Raw genomic sequence first — 24,793 nt, 5'->3', positions numbered from 1 at the left:
TGTAATTTAGGCGAGTTATTTTGTTTGACAACGTCAAAATTGGTGAACAAACAAGAACCACACCATGTTGATTTCCACTAAGATAGACTTAGGACAAGTCAACATCTATCCTAGTATTTGTCCTAAGTTAGGATATCCTAGCGCTAGGATACTTTTCGAGAATAAGGTAGGACACCTATCCTAGACCCTAGGATCAAAGTTAGGATATCCTAGGGCTAGGATCCTTTCTGAGAATAGGGGCCCAGGAATGTAAATCCTGGTCATAACTTTCTTTGACAGAACCGGACATAAATCCTCTTATGCAGTGCTGAGCTGCAGTGATATTCAGGGGCATCAGTTTGTCAACCCGTGTTTATACTGTCGTCGTTACCTGATATATGGGAGAAATGTCTTATGATCTTAGTAAAATACTTGGACGGCATATCCAGCAGTGACAGGTGCTCCAAAGTTGTAAACACCAGCAGCCACAGGTGCCCCAAGCTGTTACAGGTATACACCAGCAGCCACAGGTGCCCCAAACTGTTACAGGTATACACCAGCAGCCATAGGTGCCCCAAACTGTTACAGGTATACACCAGCAGTCACAGGTGCCCCAAGCTGTTACAGGTATACACCAGCAACCACAGGTACCCCAAGCTGTTACAGGTATACACCAGCAGCCACAGGTGCCCCAAACTGTTACAGGTATACACCAGCAGCCACAGGTGCCCCAAACTGTCACAAGTATACACCAGCAGTCACAGGTGCCCCAAACTGTTACAGGTATACACCAGCAGCCACAGGTGCCCCAAACTGTTACAGGTATACACCAGCAGCCATAGGTGCCCCAAGCTGTTACAGGTATACACCAGCAGCCACAGGTGCCCCAAACTGTTATAGGTATACACCAGCAGTCACAGGTGCCCCAAGCTGTTACAGGTATACACCAGCAGCCACAGGTGCCCCAAACTGTCACAGATATACACCAGCAGTCACAGGTGCCCCAAACTGTCACAGGTATACACCAGCAGTCACAGGTGCCCTAAGCTGATCTACACCAGTTGTCACAGATAACAGGGGTGATATGCACCAGCAGTTACAGGTGCCCTAAGCTGATCTACACCAGTTGTCACAGATAACAGGGGTGATATCCCTGGGGTGATATGCACCAGCAGTTACAGGTGCCCTAAGCTGATCTACACCAGTTGTCACAGATAACAGGGGTGATATCCCAGGGGTGATATGCACCAGCAGTTACAGGTGCCCTAAGCTGATCTACACCAGTTGTCACAGATAACAGGGGTGATATCCCTGGGGTGATATGCACCAGCAGTTACAGGTGCCCTAAGCTGATCTACACCAGTTGTCACAGATAACAGGGGTGATATCCCAGGGGTGATATGCACCAGCAGTTACAGGTGCCCTAAGCGGATCTACACCAGGTGTCACAGATAACAGGGGTGATATCCCAGGGGTGATATGCACCAGCAGTTACAGGTGCCCTAAGCTGATCTACACCAGTTGTCACAGATCAACGCCTGATATGCACCAGCAGTTACAGGTGCCCTAACCAGTTGTCACAGATAACAGGGGTGATATCCCAGGGGTGATATGCACCAGCAGTTACAGGTGCCCTAAGCTGATCTACACCAGGTGTCACAGATAACAGGGGTGATATCCCAGGGGTGATATGCACCAGCAGTTACAGGTGCCCTAAGCTGATCTACACCAGTTGTCACACATCAACGCCTGATATGCTGATGGTAACTTATCCTGGGTCAGATTGACCTTGGATGCTCTGTCTTCAACAGGTAGAAGTTTAAAGACCTCTGGGGAATCTGATTTTCTGGATTACATTCCAGATTTACCCCAAAAAGCTGTGAGTTGTTTGTACAATTGGATACCATCGTACAATTCTGGAAAAGAATCTGTAGCATCATCCATGTAAGTTGATAGTCAGTCAATTTTTTTAGCTTTTAGGAAGAGATGCTCAAACCTCCTTGCATTTTCCCTAGAAATGTTGAGAGCCAGAGAAGGAAAAGCATTCATGCCTAAGACTACTCTATGACTTTCATATATCTGTGGTGTTTCTGAGAGCTATAGTGATCTCCACAAGAACCTAAAGTACGAACAGTCTTTAACTGGAATTCCTTTTTTGTAAATACATTTCTGCAATGTTACATACTGGAGCTGGTGTTTGCAGTATCTCAAACAAGTCACCCTGACCATGGTGTATATATCATTCAGTGAAATAGTCTGACATGCCACTGAAGCATCAAAAAAATCCTTGACTTTGGTTGTACTTTTGTCTGGTTGTATTACAGGAAAGTCTTGTAAGAGCCATGATTGTCTAAGGTATTTTTGCTAGGTAATCTGAAACAGTTTGATCATAAACTTCAGCTGCAGATTTGCATTTCAACAGCTTTCTTCTCTGTGTTCCAGAAGGTATACCTATTAGTGCTGGAGCGATTAATCGTAGGATCAGTTAATCGATCGATTTAAGTCAAAATAAGTGATTGTCGATTACAAATAAACTGCAGATTGATAATCGGAAATAATCATTATTTGGATGCACATACATGAAGACATTTTATTCTACCTTGTCATGTTTTCTTATACTGAACACTCTGGTTGTCATTGCTTGTTTACCTCTTAAACGAAAGCTGTGTAGTACATAAGTACGCATGCCTCCCCTGTCGGCCAATGGCAATGCTAGATATATTTAGATTGGGGTGTCCTATTTCGTCATTGAAATACTATGAGTTGTATAGTGGTTTATAGAAAAACTCATTCGTCCAATCATGCAACAAAACGTCACAATACGACCCAGGTATTACAGGTTAGCTACTTTCTAATTGGCTAAAAGAGGGAATTCCTTGAGTTGCATTTGCATACAAACACGTGACTTACGGGATGCGGGTAAAATAGAGCTATTTTCAGTTTCATGAATTCTCTTGAACTTTCGTTAAAGTGGTTAATTATAACACTTCCCAGAATAAATTTTGTGTTTCAACCTTAAGGAAATGTCTTTGTTCATACTTTAACATAGACCAAAAGTTTTTTAAAAATGGCATGCCATGAAAATAAATCTACCAGCGAGGTCACATGACTTGTAGCGTGATCTTGTAAGGTGGGATGTCAACTAAGCAGACGAAACAATAATGGCATCTTTGGAGTAAAAGATTTAGGATTTTTGTGCATTTGATTATGAGGTAGATATTGCATTAAGGATCCCTGAGTTAAAATTAATCTTTTGTGGGTTTTTTATACTGTTGCCTACGCATGGAAACTTGATTCGTAGCATATCACTGACAGAACGATAGCGGAGATCGCCTTGTTGTCATTCGGGAGGCTTCTCATGGATTTTCTCGCATTTTTGCGCTATAAACGGGAATTGTAATGGCCGATCAAAAACATATAACAATCGGAAACGTAAGTCGATAGGATTCTTGATGATCCAAAGACGCTGCAAATGTAAGTAGCTTGCTAGCGTTAACAATTGACACGTGCCGACAACATCCTGGAAGTTAGTTCGCTAACGTAGGTATTTGACTATGAAATGACCGTCCAAACGATTATAATCAATCGATTATCGATCTGACAAAATGTAATGATAACCAGCTCTAATACCTATCTTGTAATGCCCATTGTCATAAGGGACAGATTTTGGCACAAACTCAAAAATCACTTCATCTTGCCTAGTCAAGACTGGTTCTGTTGACTGAAACTCTTCTGAATGTGTTGCAAATGTGACCACCGCTTGGAACTTCTCACTTTGTCATAGACATTTTGTGCTTGACCAGCTGTGAAGATACATCTTCATCAATGTACGTTTGTGTACTTGCATCGTCTGCCAATGCATTTACAACAAATCTGTTTTGGGCATTTTTAAGGACAACAGGTACAGGAAAGGAGAGTCAACTTTTGTGGAAGACATTTCTGTCACCTTTGCAACTTGACCTTCATATTTGTTACCCATCACAAATTGCCCTGCTGGTTGTATTGTCACTGTTGCCATTAGCTATGTCATGAATACTGCTGCTTGTCTTTGAATACAGTATCTGATTGTGCACAGCAGTTGTTGTCAATGCCACACTTAGTATTGTGTCTGCAGGCTTTGCCAAAGTGATTAAGACCAAGAGAACATGCAGAAGCAAAGCTAAAGCCGCTTGAAAATGTAATCTCTGAGAATGTGCAATCCCAAGTATGACATATGTTACAGTTTCCTATCATTGATTTGAATTTCCAACATGTCACAATGCTATGGTTGTCTATATGACAACTGGCATCTTTCAGTCTGATTGTTGCCAAAGAAAGACCATGACTTGTTTGGACCTTTATTGCTTTCTTAAGCAGATACTCCATGGACCGTTTCCAAAGCAATGATCTGGAATTCTGCTTTCATTTAAACCCATTAAAAATGCTTCAGCCGACTCTGGATTGATATACTTTCATATTTGGCCTCCGCGCTGTCTGGTGCGAAAACATTTAGCTTAGTATTCATGTCATCAAAATCAACATGGCTGATTGTTTCCTCCCCAGCAACCTAATTGATGCTACATTCAACATCACAATCTGTATTCTTTAAGCTTCCATTGGCATTTATTGGGACAGCTGAACTTAATCACTTGAATGCTTGCTCTAGTCAGAGGTGGAAAATGTTTAAATTGTGGATTATTTGAATATGCTGACAATTGTTTTATAAAGTATCCTGCGGATGCCACAATACATTGATGCATAGATACTTTTTTAAGACAATACAATTATCGATACATTAAAAACTGTTTCCATATTTAGTTTTGAAAGTATATCGGTTTAAATATGTTTATGTATCATTTACATTTTGCAATTGTATCATATTTTTTGATGTTATGAGAGAATCGTGACATGGGTATCGTGATACGTATCGGTTCATGAAACTTATGTATCGTGACATCCTTAAAGTCTCCACATTACATACTTTAGAAACGACTGATACAAAGACGTGTCTTGAACATGTACATTATGAAGACAAATTCAAGCACCTGTAGGAAGATGTAATATAATGTATTAAAATGAGTAGTGACTCTCTTGATAAACTTCAGTTCAACAGCTTATGAATGGAACGAAGAAATGGTTATAGTCAAACATAAACAGCTTTATGTGTATAGTGGAGGTACCTTGACTTAAAAAGCAAGCAGTAAAGGAAGGTTAACCCACATTCACATGCAAAACAAGTACTTATGAGATGCCAGTCACCTTAACACATTTATACATGTGGAATTTGCCTCTATTCCAATTTACTGGCCTACTCTGACCTACCAGCTGCCCACTGTAGATATAGAACATAGTGTGAAAACATCAGATACTTTAATGCTGTAAGTACCCTACTTAATGTAACTTGATGTCAAACTGAAAACTGATGCATGACCATGTGCTGCCATATCAAATGTTGAATGCTGTGCTCAAATATTGTTACAATATAGTTGAACCTAGATTCAATAGATGCCACTAGTATGAGAATCCAATAGAATGTTTTTGTATGGTGGCAAATTTGAAATAAAGCAAAACAACCACAGAAATTACTTAATCTCATAGGGTGCACTTTAAGCCTCAGTCACACATTCAGGATTTTTACTGCCGTCCTTGAAAGGACCATTGGCAATTAAATTTGGCAAAATTCTGATCAAGTTCCTGTGGTTCATGGCAGGAAATAAACAAATTTGAAAAAAACATTTGTTTAATCAAGACAACAATCAGGTATTGCTCAAGAAGCGTCCTGAATCTGCCGTTTCCAGCCAAATTGGTCCTGATTCTCCCGTCATTCTCAATCCAATATCATCCAATTTGTATCTTCCGCATGTTAAAAAACAACCGAATCTGTCACAACAGTAAGGCTGTAACGATTCACTTGTATATTCGGTGAATCGAACCGTAGCCCTTCATGAATTCAATTTGTTATTCGTGGTCACCAGAACCGAATATTAACGAATATTTACGATTTTTAAGGGAGCATGTTTTACTTGAACCCTTGTGTACTTTTGGAAAGTGAGATATGCAAGAATTCAATATGTACTAGTCTTGAGTAGAGCAAGTCATGTTAGTTTGCCAAGACTGCACATGGTACTGTCGATTATAACTATTACTGGTTATTGCTGTGACAAATCAAAACTGTCAACATGGGCATTCCATATTGTACATCAATCACTTAAGTACAATATTGTATTCGTGAATAATTAATCGTATTCGTTACCCACTATTCATGATACGTATCATATTCGACACATAGTGTATTCGTTGCAGCCCTACACAACAGTGTCCCGATTCTCCCGAATGCAATCCGATAGAGATCAGACAGTGATCCAACTCTGGTTGACATTTGGCAAGATCTGGACACAATCAATCAGCAAGAAACGGCAATTAAAAGTTTCTCCAAATCATGCCCGTTCATCACAAAAGTGTTCTGATCTACAGGAAACCGTCCAGACAGCAAAGGACATTGTTACAGAATCTGTCACGACATAGTCACGATTGTAATGCGACTTACACAAATTCAGCTCAGTTTCCTGAATGTTGCGGGACACACCTACTGCCGTGAGTCCTTGACCAACCTCTCTGGATCTTTCCTGATCCGTAGAACTCTGTTACGAATGTATACAACTGCATTCAGACAATGATGTGACGTTCCAGATCATTGAGGATAGTTATCCAACTTTTTTCACTTTTCGTTTAGTAGCCCTGCCTGATCTCAAATGGGAGCCATAATCAGCACTAGGTGAATGCCACATTAAGCTGCACTCTTTGAAAACGAAAAGATTGTGTATTGCAGTGTTCACGAATAGCATCTGACCCTCTGACAAATCTGGCAGATTTGCCAACGGTCCGACAGTAGTCTACAACCCGCCAGCCCCAGTGTCTGACTGTATATTTCACAATTACTTTGACTGAAGTTTTATATGTGACATGTGTCACTTGTTTGCTGTTTATAAATCTTATGTTTGTTTATAATTTCAATGCCAATTATAAGAAATGTTAAATCTGAAATGTGTGTTTAATTTTATTCTATGGGTCCTGTGAATTTTCAATGGGTCAGACAGACATCTGAAACTTACAGGACCCAATGTCCTGTTACTTTGAAACACCATTTTGTGAACACTGTATTGTAAGGTCTGATGTTTACTACAGTGAGAGGGCCCTAATATTTCCCATGAACAGTTTGGTACAGTGAATGTTACAGTGTGTCCATCTGTATGCAACAAACTCTTTTTTCCTGAAACCATTCTAAAACCTGCATGTAATTGCAGTTTTCATATTTGTGTTTCAGTTGCTCAAGAGCAACACCATAGGTTTGTAGCACTGTGACATTTGTTTGAATGACCTTCATTGCGTCACCACTAACATACTAGCGCAACTGAAGCAATTTATTATGTAGCAGGTGCTTTGTCATCCTCGATAATCTCCAGGGTTTACGTTACAATCACTCTCCACCATACCCTGGCTGCATCCACGGCTTGGCCCGATAATTATATTACCTCCCTTTGCTGTCACCAAGGGTCAGGGTTAGTTGTCACCAAGGGTCAGGGTAAGTTGTCACCAAGGGTCAGAGTTAGTTGTCACCAATGGTCAGGGTTAGTTGTCACCAAGAGTCTGGGTTAGTTGTAACCAAGGGTCAGAGTTAGTTGTCACCAAGGGTCAGAGTTAGTTGTCACCAAGGTTCAGGGTTAGTTGTCTCCAAGGGTCAGAGTTAGTTGTCACCAAGGGTCAGAGTTAGTTGTCACCAAGGTTCAGGGTTAGTTGTCACCAAGGGTCAGGGTTAGTTGTCACCAAGGGTCAGAGTTAGTTGCCTGCAAGGGTCAGGGTTAGTTGTCACCAAGAGACAGGGTTAGTTGTCTCCAAGGGTCAAAGGGTCAGGGTTAGTTGTCACCAAGAGTAAAGGTTAGTTGTCACCAAGGGTCAGAGTTAGTTGTCACCAAGGGTCAGGGTTAGTTGTCACCAAGCGTCAGGGTTAGGATAGAAGCAAGGGCAGCAGGTAGGTGGGTCTGTGATGTGTGGGATAGAAGCAAGGGCAGCAGGTAGGTGGGTCTGATGTGTCGGAAAGAAGCAAGGACAGCAGGTAGGATAGAAGCAAAGGGCAGCAGGTGTGGGTCTGTGATAGAAGAAGCAAGGGCAGCAGGTAGGTGGGTCTGTGATGTGTAGGATAGAAGCAAGGGCAGCAGGTAGGTGGGTCTGTGCTGTGTGGGATAGAAGCAAGGGCAGCAGGTAGGTGGGTCTGTGATGTGTAGGATAGAAGCAAGGGCAGCAGGTAGGTGGGTCTGTGATATGTAGGATAGAAGCAAGGGCAGCAGGTAGGTGGGTCTGTGATGTGTGGGATAGAAGCAAGGGCAGCAGGTAGGTGGGTCAGTGATGTGGTGGGATGTGTGGGATAGCAAGCAAGGGCAGCAGGTAGGTGGGTCTGTGCTGTGTGGGATAGAAAGCAAGGGCAGCAGGTAGGTGGGTGTGTGCTGTGTAGGATGGGATAGAAGCAGGTAGGTGGGTCTGTGCTGTGTGGGATAGAAGCAAGGGCAACAGGTAGATGGGTCTGTGATGTGTGGGATAGAAGCAAGGGCAGCAGGTAGGTGGGTCTGTGATGTGTGGGATAGAAGCAAGGGCAGCAGGTAGGTGGGTCTGTGCTGTGTAGGATAGAAGCAAGGGCAACAGGTAGGTGGGTCTGTGATGTGTAGGATAGAAGCAAGGGCAACAGGTAGGTGGGTCTATGATGTGTGGGATAGAAGCAAGGGCAACAGGTAGGTGGGTCTATCATGTGTGGGATAGAAGCAAGGGCAGCAGGTAGGTGGGTCTGTGATGTGTGGGATAGAAGCAAGGGCAACAGGTAGGTGGGTCTGTGCTGTGTGGGATAGAAGCAAGGGCAGCAGGTAGGTGGGTCTGTGATGTGTGGGATAGAAGCAAGGGGCAACAGGTAGGTGGGTCTGTGCTGTGTGGGATAGAAGCAAGGGCAACAGGTAGGTAGGTGGGTCTATGATGTGTGGGATAGAAGCAAGGGCAACAGGTAGGTGGGTCTGTGCTGTGTAGGATAGAAGCAAGGGCAGCAGGTAGGTGGGTCTGTGATGTGTGGGATAGAAGCAAGGGCAACAGGTAGGTGGGTCTGTGATGAGTGGGATAGAAGCAAGGGCAACAGGTAGGTCTATGATGTGTAGGATAGAAGCAAGGGCATTAGGTAGGTGGGTCTATGATGTGTGGGATAGAAGCAAGGGCAGCAGGTAGGTGGGTCTGTGCTGTGTAGGATAGAAGCAAGGGCAGCAGGTAGGTGGGTCTGTGATGTGTAGGATAGAAGCAAGGGCAGCAGGTAGGTAGGTGTGTCACTCAACACATCAACCGAGTGGTAAAGTTGAAGACCTGTTGAGGACCTGTATATCTTCATGTTTCATTTATTGCTTCATTTAGCTGAAATATTCTGATACATCTGATAATGATAGACCTACACATATGATGTACAAACTGAGCCCCTGACTCTCAGTTTCAGCTCATTGACGCTGTGAAGACATGGACAAGAGAGATACAAACAATGGCGCCTATTATGTGGCAGCAAACTTTGAGTCCCAGCTGCCGTCGCCAACTAAGTCCAAGTCCGATGATGAGAATACGGAACGAGGAAACTGGTCCAACAAGATGGACTTCGTCTTGTCATGCCTCAGTTATGCAGTCGGCCTTGGCAATGTGTGGAGATTCCCATATCTATGTTACAGGAATGGAGGAGGTAGGTTCAGTCAGGCTCTGTGAGTAGTGAAACCCTATGGCATCACAAGTCATGTGAAACATGTTTGCATAAGTACTGAATTTGCCTCGTGATTTTATTGCTCAGTCATTTGACAACAATATCAAGAAGGGATGGTTATGCATATATTTTGTGGGGTGGAAGGGGACCCAGGGTTAAATAAGGGGTCCTAGGATTATATAAGGGGTCCCAGGGTTACATCTCAGTTGTTATGTTGTCCGTCTGGTGAGTGACAGGAGGTGTATGGCTGATGTAGACCCTGTCGGCCACTGGGGTAATGAGAGTGCTGAGAGTGAGATATTCATGTCACAAAGAGTCTAGAAGTTATGATACATCTGTTCCTATAAGCATCATTTCTAATACTATGGAAACAATAAACACCAGTACATGTTGCAAATATCTATAAGTTGGACATCATCAGTTACAACATTAACACATGGTATATTTGGGATAACACTTTCGTAGTAAAGTACAGATTCTAGTACTTTTTGGGTTGAGTGCCATCCGGGATTCAAACCCACACCCTCAGAGTCAGGCACCTAATCGCCAGCACACAAAGTCAGACGCCTAGACCGCTCAGCCACCGCGGCTTCTGTGCTTTACTAAGAGAGTGTTATCCCAAATATAACATATGTTACATTTGACCTCTTTTTAAAATGGCATTGTGTATTTCATAGCTTTCGGCTGTGGGAGCCGTGCCAATTTGCACTTATCAGAGGGGTACACAAAGTCCGCAGTCTAGACTACCAGTTGTTCGACTTACATTTTTGTGGAAGTCACGGTGGCTGAGCGGTCTAGGTGTCTGACTTTGTGTGCTGGCGATTAGGTGCCTGTCTCTGAGGGTGTGGGTTCGAATCCCGGATGGGACTCAACCCAAAGAAGTACTAGAATCTGTACTTTACTAAGAAAGTGTAATCCCAAATATAACGTGTTACATTTGACCACATTCTAAAATGGCATTGTGTATTTCACAGTTACAGCATTGCCTACAGTCACTATCTGGGCCCCATTTCACAAAGCGATCGTAGCGCTAGGGTGATTGCAACTCCCATTCTTTAACATAGACATAGCGCAGTAAACCATTTACCCTTCCTTAGCTACAAGTTTGATCTTGTATATATTACATGAATCACAACATAACCTATTGTCTGGGCATCAGTAGCATGGGATTTGGCATGTTGCCAATGTGTAAATGCGGAAACTAGCTCTTTGGGGAAGCAAGGACAACATTGTCTTCACTGTTCCACAATGTTTAATAAATGATAGGTGCAGTATCCACGTAAATTTACACAAATATTTATGTGAAAACTCAATTCCTATTAAGTCTAGTGCGTACAATTAAGCTTGGAATTTTGTAAATACTCAATAAATATGATCTTACATGCGTACAAAGATGTGATGGAGGTTACTGAGGACAGATAAAATGACTGAGGTATATTGAGAGGTTCTATTTCAGCACACGAACATGGCAACTTGCAGTCTTCCTTATCATTTCTTATATTACAGATCAAATATAAATAACCAACATGTAAACCAGCATTAAAACTTTACTTTATTTTTACAATTAATGGAAAATGGCAAAATAACCAATTGAGTTTGAGTGAGGTGGGTACAATTTATTTGATTACTCAAAGGAAAATTAGGATACCCACTCTAAATGAACAAAAGCAAGTACATAACTCAATGACCCAAAAAGTTATCTGTAGCTCTGCGATAAATAACAAGTGCACAGTGAGTGGAGTTCTAGGCCCAAACATAAATGAGGTGAACGGATTTCCATCTCATCCAAAGGGCGGCGCTTCCTACAAGCAGCACATCCTGCTTGTGGTATTCCTAACACAGGCAGTCAGAATACCAGACTGTCTAACAGTGTTACTGAAAACCCCAACATCCTATTCAAATAAAACAGTATTTTCTCTTCACAAAGATATTTGTTTGCAAAATTTGTGATCTCACTAGTTTTTCTCTATATGGTTTCTTTAAAATGCCGCTATCCAATGTAGATTGAATGAAGAAAATACTCGAACGAAAAGTACTGGCAATGGCATTGATGATTAACAGATTTGTTGTTAACGTGTTGTTCAGTTTTGAAATTTTCAATTTCATGTGGAGGTTTGTGAAGGATATCATCTCAGTTTACTATTCCTTTTTTGTGATTTTTATGAAGTCATTTTGTGATATTGTCAAGTTATGTTAGCTTAACGTTGTTGACTTGTGATGACTGAAATTCCCAGAATGCAAAGAAGTCTAAAACACTTTTGTATTTTTCATACTTGTTTATTATAGTTATGACATTACTTCATGGTCCAAGTCATTCAAAATCATTAAACAAGACGATCGGATTAATTAGTTACTAGGGGTGGGTATTGCTGAGAATTTTCATATTGCGATATATTGCGATGCGAAAGCATGTATTGCGATATGTATTGGGATGAAGTATTTTTAAACCAAAAACTACTTATAATCGAGTTACTTCTTGATTTATAGAGCAAAAACACAACAAAATCACTAGGCTTGATTAAGCTTTAATAACAACTTTTAATCATGATAAAATAAAAATGTGAATAATATTTGGCACAAATGAAACAAGGACATATCCGAACATTTCCAAGTGTTACGAAGTCTTCCGAATGCAAGTCAAAATACCGGTTTTCGATCAGCGTATCGCAAAACGTATCGTGTTCATGTCTGAACCGGTTATATTGCGCAGCCCTATTAGTTACGGTAGTAGTTACCGCAGCACGGTATACCGTGAGAATGTGATGTTGTGCAGGACATAACGACTTGTTGATGTGAATAGTTCAGGGGATATTCAAATTAGGCTACATACATCATGATGTAGGTTTGAGTAATTAATGGAAAGCACAGATTGTCTGACAAGTACATACAATGCAGTAATGATGAGAATTAACAATGAAGATTCTGTATGCTACGGTGTCTGGGTGAAATGTAAAAGTTCACTTAAGAAAAAATGTTGACGTTCTGTCCATTTGACCTTATACCAATTAACATTGTTTTCACAAGGCGATAATTCGGATTATGCGAATGCACAGACAACAGGAGAAAAGTACTATATTTCATCCATTTTATTTCACATACAAAATTGTCCAACATGAAGTAGGTGAGATGCAGCATCTGCAAACTCTCTGGTGCTGATTTAGTCCACTCCATATCTTAGGATGTCTAGGCGACGTTCCAAGTCCCTGTATTTCTTTTTCTTCAGACATTTTTGATTACATACACAGTGCCATTTAGAAAGTGGTCAAATGTAACATATGTTGTATTTGGGATTACACTTTCTTAGTAAAGTACAAATTTTAGTTCTTTTGTTGGGTTGAGTCCTATCCGGGATTCGAACTCACACCATCAGAGTCAGCCACCTAACCCGCTCAGCCACTGCAACTTCCATAAAGACATTTTTTTCCACTGCCGAACTGCATCAGGCAGACGTCACTGTGAGTCTGCTTCTCAGAAAGAAATTTGATTATTTCAAAAATAATAGGGTAGGCCTTTCCCACCAATCTCTTCAGACGAGAGTGCCATCCTTCCAGATGGTTGTTGGTGCGGGGGGCCGTCAGAATCATGGTTGTTCCACTGGGATCTATGGAAGTCACCCTCGATATCTGGGTTGTCGGGCATGGTCGCTAATGTGTCCAACCATAGCTCCTCAGCATATAAATATATAGAAAATACCATTGATTAATACAATGCATGATATATCTACATAATGTTTACATCACCAACATCCTTGATAAACACAAACTCTTGCTCCATCATCAAACACTGAAACCTCAAAATCTGGGTGTTCAATTTTAGGATATATACATTTCAATATTCATCACAGTTACTGTATACCACCATGTATAAAGTGATCTGTTACCTGAGGGTGTCGGGGTGTTATACCCTTATTTCCTAGGCAAGCTGTCTAGCCACTCTGGTTCTGGGGAAGATGTAGCTAAGATGAATAGTGAAAGATAAGTCCAGTATGGTGTTCAAGTCCATTTATTTTGGAATGAATTCTTTCACAAAGGTCCTCAGATATTTCCTAGCTTTCCTGGTTTACATGCAACACAGATTCACAAATCTCCTGGAAGAACTGGTTGGTTTCTTGCACAACTCCTAAAGTTACAATTTCATCTGAGCCATTCTCTCTATATACAGAGAGAACCTCCCAAGTCAACGGTGGGGCCCAGAGTCGCATCTCTTCCCCTCGAAATGTGTGAAAATTAACTTGACTTCAAATTTTCCTTAAATATTTATAAAATGCATATAATGTTTTCAACTCTAAATATCCTGGTTATAGATCCCACCTCCAACTTAGAGTCCAAGCCCACCCTTTCGTACAAACCTTCAAAATCAATGCTAATTTGTATACCCCGGCCGTGTATAATGCGACGCTGAACGAAGAACATCATCAGAGCATGCATGAGCCCTAAATTTGTAATGAATATATGTTTGTGCTTGGCCGTGTAGAACTCCAGCACGTGGCTCCATTTTGTATGTTGAGAAGGTGCAACACCAGATTGGTGACATTAATAATATTCTGTCCATTTAATTTCTGAAGTAATAGACTATAAGTGAGATGAAGACTCAGTGTTACTTTTTTCTAACTATGATGTGTTCATCAAACAGTCTTTGATAAACACTTTTCTAACTATGAGGTGTTCATCCAACAGTCTTTGATAAACACTTTTCCAAATATGAGGTGTTCATCCAACAGTCTTTGATAAACACTTTTCTAACTATGAGGTGTTCATCCAACAGTCTTTGATAAACACTTTTCCAACCATGAGGTGTTCATCCAACAGTCTTTGATAAACACTTTTCTAACTATGAGGTGTTCATCCAACAGTCTTTGATAAACACTTTTCCAAATATGAGGTGTTCATCCAACAGTCTTTGATAAACACTTTTCCAACTATGAGGTGTTCATCCAACAGTCTTTGATAAACACTTTTCCAAATATGAGGTGTTCATCCAACAGTCTTTGATAAACACTTTTCTAACTATGAGGTGTTCATCCAACAGCCTTTGATAAACACTTTTCCAAATATGAGGTGTTCATCCAACAGTCTTTGATAAACACTTTTCCAACTATGAGGTGTTCATCCAACAGTCTTTGATAAACACTTTTCTAACTATGAGGTGTTCATCCAACAGTCTTTGATAAACACTTTTCTAACTATAAGTATAAGGTGTTCATCCAACAGTCTTTGATAAACACTTTTCTAACTATGAGGTGTTCATCCAACAGTCTTTGATAAACACTTTTCTACCTATGAGGTGTTCATCCAACAGTCTTTGATAAACACTTTTCCAACACATGGCTATTATATGAACAAAACTGAGAGAATTGATTTCACGTTCATTTGTAAGATATCATGTGTTAGGTCGCAGAGTCAACTGATCGGGGTTGTCTCAAGTTATGAAAATATATGAAGTAAATTGAGGATTTTATGATAAACTCTAGTACATAGATGATCCAATCTCCATGATAGTGGAGTAAATGGGTGTGATGATGCAACAAATGATATTTGTTTGCTGCAAACAAATTTTGTTTATGTGTGTAGTTGTTCAACTCACAGCAGAGTACTGACATAACTGCACATGCGTTTTAATATCTTTCCTTTGTTTTAGAGTGCACTATTTCTCATATCTCCCGTCTCGCAGGTTTATCTTCTGGCATATGACAGCTTTTCGTAGCCATACTTTAGTAGACCATCGAGAGTGGTTGCCCCATACTGGAGGACTAAAGAGAAGAACTTCATCACCATCTCTGACAGGGCCTGCTTCTGACAGCTTTTCATAGCCATGCTTTGATAGACAATGGAGAGTGGTCACTCCGTTCTGGAGGACTAAAGAGAAGCCTCATTACCATCCGCGACATGGCCTGCAGGCTCAAGACTGTCACGTATGATCAAGAGGTATGTTGAGGTCAAAGAGACAATGGCAACATCTTGATCCAGACATTTATTGCCTCATCCAGAAGACTGGACTTCTCCGTTTATTGCAAAAATATTTTTAGATCAACATTCAGCTTCCCAATTCTTTTGCTCACAAGGAGATGCTGCAACTAATCAAGACAAACTTTGTGAGCATTAAGCATGTACATGGTATTCATCAGATCATGCTGGCACAGAGATTGCTCCAGTTCGTTGAGCTTTGCCATGTACCCCTTATCATGCTACACATCTACCTTCTTGTGAGAATATCATCATCCAGGACTATCCAAGATGGCGGAACACATGTCCTGGCAAGCTGGCAGCATCCATGCGCTATAGAAACAAGTACACAGAACACTGGCTGTCATGGTAGCGTGGTTGGTGCTAATGTTCAAGGCAAGCACCATAACTAACACAACACCTCACAGTCGATGCATCAGTCAAGCAGAACGGTGGATCCTGCATCAGTGCATTACCAACCCTACAACCATGGAGAGGGGCCATGTAGGCGACTTTAGTATGTACCATTTCTCTAGTACCCTTCATAGTGCAGACGGACGTTTGCAGATGAACACAGATTTGCACAGACATGGATGCAAGGAGTTACCAGGAGAATACCATGACCCAGGTTGGAGCACTTTCTGAAGGGAATTAACAGGCAGCAAGCACACCTGGGCAGACGATTATCATGGTTGACATCCTGGATCAGCTATGCAGGGCCCTACATAAAGGATTTCTTCCCCTATGTAGATGGCCTGATGCTAGCGGTTGTGTTTGGCCTCAGTTGAAGTGAATTCATGGTTAAGGCTAGCTTTGACTGTGACATTAACTTGTGTATGGACAATGTTGTGCTATTCGATGATAATTCTGTTACGGAGCTCATTGTTCAGTCCTCAAAACTTGACCCATATTGGAGGGGAGTCACGACAATCATTGTCAATAATAAACGCTTCCAACCAGAACAAGACATATCTCTCTTTCTGAAGCTCAGGGAAAACATTCCTTAGCCTTTCCCTTTACCATATTTAATAAATCTTTATTGTGAACCTCACTTAGTTGTTTTTGTGGGAATAAGTAAACACTTGGTGTCGTACCATTGAATGTTCTGTTTTGTTGTAAGAAGTTGCGACAAGTCAGGTTCTACTACGTTTTACCAGGAATTATGTATATCAAGTCCTGAATTGTATCCTGAATTTAAGTGACATCAGTTACTGATTGGAAACACACGTGTACTTCAAACAGTCCTCACCAAAATGTTGCCATCATTCCAGTAAATTTATTCAAATGATTAGTGGAATTTTTTCTTTACGCTTGAGTTATTTCACTAAATGGAATATCAGTCACCCGAGACTACCACTCAATAACTTATATCTTGAACATATTTCAATGAATAACCTTCCCAAACAGAGATAACAATCTTCTATTTCAATCTATTGTTCCAGCTATTGAGTACTATTCTCTCTTTCACAGGAACACAGTCAGTTAATTAACTCAGTAATGCCTCTTCACAAAAATGCTCTATTGACAGACTTTAATGACATATTTGAATTGAAAGGCATTCCATAAATTAGAAACCAGTGACAATGGTTGTAATTTGGTAATTAGTTTGCTGTTTGAGATGGCATAGAAACATAAATAAATAGTATTGTAGTTACAAGCATGTTCAGTGGTAAAAAATGGTAGGTATCTGATTTGATCCAGCTCAAATGCTTATTCTGCAGACCCTAACCCTAAAGCGGCCTTCACGCGGCAAACCAAAGTTTGACAACACGTTTGTCTTCGCATTGGGTGTTTGGGTTTGAATAGGCTCCTAGCAACCTATGTTTGTCTTCGCATGGGGTGGTTGGGTGGGAATAGTGTTGCGGCGAGATTTACCCTCTATGTCAGTGAGAATAAAGGCTGCGGGTGTGAGGTCAACTCGTTTATTCTGAGGATTCAGTGGATATCAGTTGATATCAGTAGACACTCTGTAACAATAGTGTTATCATAAGTACAATTTCTTTGATGGGTTAAAATACAAGCGTACATATTACATCACACTATCTTACATAACATCAATAAGCATATGTTTACAGGTACATTACTATCTGTAATAATGCATACGTCATATGCTCATACAATTAGAAGTGCACATACAAATATATGTTTCTTACAAATGTGTTTAGCAAATTATGATATATCATCATGTCATCAAGTACATGATACAAGACAATAATACAATATATGCAACAATAAGAAAATACATCACTTATGCATAAATAACGAAATAGATTATAACCTGCGTACTCTGTGGGTGACACGGGAGTGTTGTTACCGGCGGTCAACCCTCCTCATACTACAGGACTGTGATACCTGAGCCAAGCAACACATGAAACACATGATAACACATGAAAATATATACATATGTCATGTGACTGAGAATAGTTCAGACACAACAATTAACTTGTACAATACACATATCTACAAGGAAAGGTTTACTTCATTGTGTGATTTATATAAATATGCATAATCCCTGTTGGACGCCAATGTAGCGGCCATAAAATTTCCGAGTCCCGTGCTGGGATTCGAACCCGGACCTTCTGATCTGAAGTCGGACGCTTGTCCACATGACCAAAGAAGTTAACCCCGTCAGCAAGCTGACAAGGTAAGGATGTCATCTGTGGGATGACTCCACGCCCTGCTACATACTCCCCCGTCAACAGAAGGCATGTCCCGAGCCGCATAGTTGGGTACTGAGACTTATTTTGCTCAAATTTCATATGAATGTGCTCAGCCCCACGTTGGGCACCAATGTAGCGGCCATAAAATTTCCTAGTCCCGTGCTGGGATTCGAACCACGGACCTTCTGATCAGAAGTCGGACGCTTGTCCACATGACCAAAGAGGTTAACCCTGTCAGCAAGCTGACAAGGTAAGGATGTCATCTGTGGGATGACTCCATGCCCTGCTACAATAGGCCCCTAGCAACCTGTGTTTGTCTTTGCATGGGGTGGTTTGGTTGGAATAGGCCCTTAGCAACCTATGTTTGTCTTCGCATGGGGTGGTTGGGTTGGAATAGGCCCCTAGCAACCTATGTTTGTCTTCGCATGGGGTGGTTGGGTTGGAATAGGCCCTTAGCAACCTATGTTTGTCTTCGCATGGGGTGGTTGGGTTGGAATAGGCCCTTAGCAACCTATGTTTGTCTTTGCATGGGGTGGTTTGGTTGGAAAAGGCCCCTAGCAACCTGTTTTTGTCTTCGCATGGGGTGGTTGGGTTGAAATAGGCCCTTAGCAACCTATGTTTGTCTTTGCATGGGGTGGTTGGGTTGGAAAAGGCGCCTAGCAACCTGTTTTTGTCTTTGCATGGGGTGGTTGGGTTGAAAAAAGCGCCTAGCAACCTGTTTTTGTCTTCGCATGGGGTGGTTGGGTTGGAATAGGCCCTTAGCAACCTATGGTTGTCTTTGCATGGGGTGGTTGGGTTGGAATAGGCCCTTAGCAACCTATGTTTGTCTTCGCATGGGGTGTTTGGGTTAGCTAAACATGTACCAAGTAATCCTTTCCCCCAAGTATGCCATGCTCCTTACCAAGATCCCATCATTCAAGGAGGTCTTCTGGGATTACAAGCTAGCGTAGTATATCGGGTCAGAAGCCTGATCCACATATAAGGTTCACAGATCCAGCTTTAAAACTTCAAAACGTTTCTTGGAGACATAGGATTTGTGCTGGAAGCCATGTTGCTATCCTGCATTAACAGAGACTGCTGTTAGATTTTGTGACACATTGTCATACAGTTCTCTGTGTGGCACATACAACCATCAAGACAGACATAGCGGGCATCTGTTTCTTTCTATATAAGACCAGGCAACGGCAGTCAGTTGTGTTTGGCACGGGAATACCATGACCCAGGTTGGAGAACATTGTGAAGGGAATTAACAGGCAGCAAGCATACCCGGGCAGACGATTATCACGGTTGTCATCCTGGATCAGCTGTGCAGGGCCCTACATGAAGGATTTCTTCCCCTTGTAGATGGCCTGATGATAGTGGTTGTGTTTCGCCTCAGTTGAGGTGAATTCATGGTTAAGGCTAGCTTTGACTGTGACATTAACTTGTGTGTGGACAATGTTGTGCTATTCGATGATAATTCCGTTACGGAGCTCATTGTTCAGTCCTCAAAACTTGACCCATATTGGAGGGGAGTCATGACAATCATTTTCAATAATAAACGCTTCCAACCAGAACAAGACATATCTCTCTTTCTGAAGCTCAGGGAAAACATTCCTCAGCCTTTCCCTTTACCATATTTAATAAATCTTTATTGTGAACCTCTCTTAATTGTTTTTGTGGGAATAAGTATGCTTTATGAGGAATGGTTCTGGTAAACACTTGGTGTCGTACCATTGAATGTTCTGTTTTGTTGTAAGAAGTGACGACAAGTCAAGTTCTACTACGTTCTACCAGGAATTATGTTTATCAAGTCCTGAATTGTATCCTGAATTTAAGTGACATCAATTACTGATTGGAAACAAACATGTTTTTCATGACCATGTATACTTCAAACAGTCCTGACCAAAATCTTGCCATCATTCCAGTAAATTTATTCAAATGATTAGTGGAAATTTTTCTTTACGCTTGAGTTGTTTTACTAAATGGAATATCAGTCACCCGAGACTACCACTCAATAACTTATATCTTGAACATATTTCAATGAATAACTTTCCCAAACAGAGATCATAATCTATTTCAATCTATTGTTCCAGCTATTGAGTATTATTCTCTCTTTCACAGGAACACAATCAGTTAATTAAACTCAGTAATGCCTCTTCAGAAAAATGCTTTATTGACAGACTTTAATGACATATTTGAATTGAAAGGCTTTCCATAAATTAGAAACCAGTGACAATGGTTGTAATTTGGTAATTAGATTGCTGTTTTGAGATGGCAAAGAAACATAAATAAATAGTATTGTAGTTACAAGCATGTTTAGTGGTAAGAATGGTAGGTATCTGATTTGATCCAGCTCAAATGCTTATTCTGCAGACCCTAACCCTAAAGCGGCCTTCACGCGGCAAACCAAAGTTTGACAACACATGTTTGTCTTCGCATTGGGTGTTTGGGTTTGAATATCTTAACTGAAATGTGGCTAAGGCTCACGGGTGACGAAGCTAAGATAGCTGAAATGACACCAGTGTCCCATTCTCTCCTCCACTGCCCTAGACTCGATGCAAGTGGAGGTGGAATCGCAATTCTCTACAGAAAATCCCTCACTGTTCGTCGTAGTGACTCAGGAAACAGTTCTAAATCCTTTTAGAAAATGAATGTTGTGATAACTTCTGGACAGGCTACCTTTAGCCTGGTGTGTATTTACCGACCTCCACCCTCTGCGAAAAACAAACTGAAAAACAATGACTTTCTTCCAAAGTTATCTACCCTCTTCGCAACACACTCCAAAAACTATACAGTAATTCTTGGCGACTTTAATGTGCACTTCAACACTTTCATGAGAAGTCCGAGGTCAAGAAATACATTCAGCTACTGAATACTTATTCCCTTACCCAGCATGTGTCTGTCGCCACACACAAATCTGGCAACATTCTTGACTGGATTATCACACACAGCAGCTGCAATATTATCAAAGATGTCGAAGTCATCGATCGCCATATGTCTGACAACTTCAATGTCTTCTTTGCTATTGACTTAATTAAGCCAAACAACAAGCATTCAATCTTGATGTGTCGAAACATCAAGAAGATTCAGCCAGATAGTTTCAGACTTGACTTGGTTAATTCAAACCTCCTAACTGATCCTCCCCCTGATGTTGAGGACCATGTTGAGCTCTTCCATGACACCCTCACATCTCTTCTAGACAAACATGCTCCGGCAGTTGAGAAGAATGTGATACTCCGTCCTCATGCTCCATGGTATGACGAGTCCATTCGTTAAACACAACGGCGCAGAGCAGAACGTTAGTGGCGTAAGACACGCCTGGAAATTCACAGGCAGATATATCAACAGTGCCGAAATGCTACCACCTTTTTAATCATCTCCGCTAAAAGGAAATATTGTCTTCACAGTATACAGAATAGTATGGGGAAACCTGCTTCCCTTTACAGGTTTATGAATAAACTGCTTGGTAAAGGAGGTGATGGTGATAGAGTACCTCCCGGACAAAGTCACATGGAACTCGCAGACTCCTTCAACTCATTTTTCATTTCAAAGATTGATACCATTCGACAAGGACTTTCAGCCAAGGAAGTTGATAGGTGTTTCAGTGAACCCCTCTTCACAGGCGATCCACTAACACAGTTTGCGCCCTTCACCCCCAAGGACATTGAATCAATTATCCGCTCTTCAAAGCCTACCACTTGCGACTCCGACCCCATACCAACTAAACTTCTGTTTCAATATCTTGACTTGTTGCCAAGCATTACCAAAATTGTCAACTCAAGTTTGGAGAGTAGTGTATTTCCATCCAGATTCAAACATGCTGTAGTCAAACCTCTGCTAAAGAAACCTGATCTTGACTCTCAGAATCTTCAGAACTTTCGACCTGTCTCAAATTTATCCTTCATTTCCAAGATAATTGAGAAGGCCGTGCATGTCAGACTCAAAGACCATCTCTCTAAACATCTTCTGCTTGATGAATTCCAGTCAGCGTATCGGCAATACTATAGTACGGAGACTGCCTTACTGCAAGTGACAAATGAGCTTCGTTGTGCTGTCGACGATGGTAGGATTGCTGCTCTAGTGTTGTTGGACCTCTCTGCAGCCTTCGACACAATTGATCACCATAGACTCTTGTCCAGGCTCACACAACAGTACGGACTTGAAGGTCATGCCCTTCAATGGGTGACGTCTTATCTGTCTGACCGACAGCAATCTGTTGTTGTTGGCACTGAGAGATCAAAAGGCACTGTAATCACATGTGGGGTGCCACAGGGATCAGTCCTTGGTCCAGTCCTGTTTGTGTTGTATACCGGATATGTTGGAAGGATAACTACAGACCACACAGTTTCTCATCATGCCTACGCTGATGACACCCAGCTCCTGAAAGCATTTCATCTGTCAGATCTATCTACGTCTCTTCAGTGCATCGCTGAATTTACGCAGGACATCAAGTGCTGGATGACAGGAAACATGCTTAAACTTAATGACACAAAAACAGAAGCAGTTCTCATTGGTACAAAGCAACAACTCAGCAAGGTCAAAACCGACACCCTTACAGTCGCAGACTCTGACGTCAGATTCTCTGATGTGGTTAAGGACTTGGGTGTCCACATCGACTCTTCCTTGACTCTGGATGCTCATGTTAACCGCCTGAGCAGGACCTGCTACTTTCACCTAAGATCCATTGGTAACATTCGGCAATACCTGACAACTGCTGCAACTCAAGCCCTTGTTCGAGCTCTTGTTACATCTAGGCTTGATTACTGTAACAGCATCCTTTCGGGCCTCAGTTCTAAACTCCTTGATAAGCTTCAGAAGATCCAAAATACTTCCGCCCGCATCATCAGCAAGACTTCTAAACGTTCCCATGTAACACCAGTGTTGAAAGAACTGCATTGGCTACCAGTTAGGGCCAGAATTGACTTTAAGATCCTCTGTCTGACGTACAAGTGCCTCCATGGTTTGGCTCCCTCCTACTTGTCTGAACTCCTACTTGCGCTCAAACACACAAAACCGACTGGTCATCCCATCCTACAAACTGAAATCATTCGGACACCGATCATTCTCTTACTCCGCGCCTGTGCTCTGGAACTCTCTCCCATGTGCCCTTAAAAGCTCTACCACAATTGACATTTTTAAGTCCAGACTTAAAACCCACCTTTTCTCAGTATATTATGTATAACTTCATCTGTAAATACTCCAGTGTAAATATTCTGTAGCTCTTTGAGCATGCCTTAGGGTGTGGAAGGGGCGCATTATAAATATGCATTTATTATTATTATTATTAATAGGCTCCTAGCAACCTATGTTTGTCTTTGCATGGGGTGGTTGGGTGGGAATAGTGTTGCGGCCTGGGATTTACCCTCTATGTCAGTGAGAATAAAGGCTGCGGGTGTGAGGTCAACTCGTTTATTCTGAGGATTCAGTGGATATCAGTTGATATCAGTAGACACTCTGTAACAATAGTGTATCATAAGTACAATTTCTTTGATGGGTTAAAATACAAGCGTACTTATTACATCACACTATCTTACATAACATCAATAAGCATATGTTTACAGGAAGATTACTATCTGTAATAATGCATACGTCATATGCTCATACCATTAGAAGTGCACATACAAATATATGTTTCTTACAAATGTGTTTAGCAAATTATGATATATCATCATGTCATCAAGTACATGATACAAGACAATAATACAATATATGCAACAGTAAGCAAATACATCACTTATGCATAAATAACGAAATAGATTATAACCTGCGTACCCTGTGGGTGACACGGGAGTGTTGTTACCGGCGGTCAACCCTCCTCATACTACAGGACTGTGATACCTGAGCCAAGCAACACATGAAACACATGATAACACATGAAAATATATACATATGTCATGTGACTGAGAATAGTTCAGACACAACAATTAACTTGTACAATACACATATCTACAAGGAAAGGTTTACTTCATTGTGTGATTTATATAAATATGCATAATCCCTGTTGGGCGCCAATGTAGCGGCCATAAAATTTCCGAGTCCCGTGCTGGGATTCGAACCATGGACCTTTTATTCCGAAGTCGGACGCTTGTCCACATGACCAAAGAGGTTAACCCCGTCAGTAAGCTGACAAGGTAAGGATGTCATCTGTGGGATGACTCCACGCCCTGCTACATACTCCCCCGTCAACAGAAGGCACGTCCCAAGCCGCATAGTTGGGTACTGAGACATATTTTGCTCAAATTTCATATGAACGTGCTCATTTCCGAGTCCCGTGCTGGGATTCGAACCACGGACCTTCTGATCAGAAGTCGGATGCTTGTCCCCATGACCAAAGAGGTTAACCCCGTCAGCAAGCTGACAAGGTAAGGATGTCATCTGTGGGATGACTCCACACCCTGCTACAATAGGCCCCTAGCAACCTGTGTTTGTCTTTGCATGGGGTGGTTCGGTTGGAATAGGTGCCTAGCAACCTGTTTTTG

General features: G+C 41.5%; 1 protein-coding gene across 1 annotated transcript in view; it reads left to right on the top strand.

The window, feature by feature from the left end:
- LOC124264814 (sodium- and chloride-dependent glycine transporter 2-like) overlaps nt 1-24,793 on the top strand; it is a 109,641-nt gene that overhangs the window by 30,588 nt on the left and 54,260 nt on the right. The window contains exon 2 of the mRNA XM_046699602.1: nt 9,473-9,712. Coding sequence (XP_046555558.1) covers nt 9,499-9,712 — 214 coding nt within the window. The 5' untranslated portion in view covers nt 9,473-9,498. The remainder of the gene's footprint in view (nt 1-9,472; nt 9,713-24,793) is intronic.

Source organism: Haliotis rubra, unplaced genomic scaffold (genome assembly GCF_003918875.1).
Source record: "Haliotis rubra isolate DU_JTF1 unplaced genomic scaffold, ASM391887v1 Scf945, whole genome shotgun sequence".
Taxonomy (NCBI): domain Eukaryota; kingdom Metazoa; phylum Mollusca; class Gastropoda; order Lepetellida; family Haliotidae; genus Haliotis; species Haliotis rubra.
This window is presented reverse-complemented; position numbering and strand designations above follow the sequence as displayed.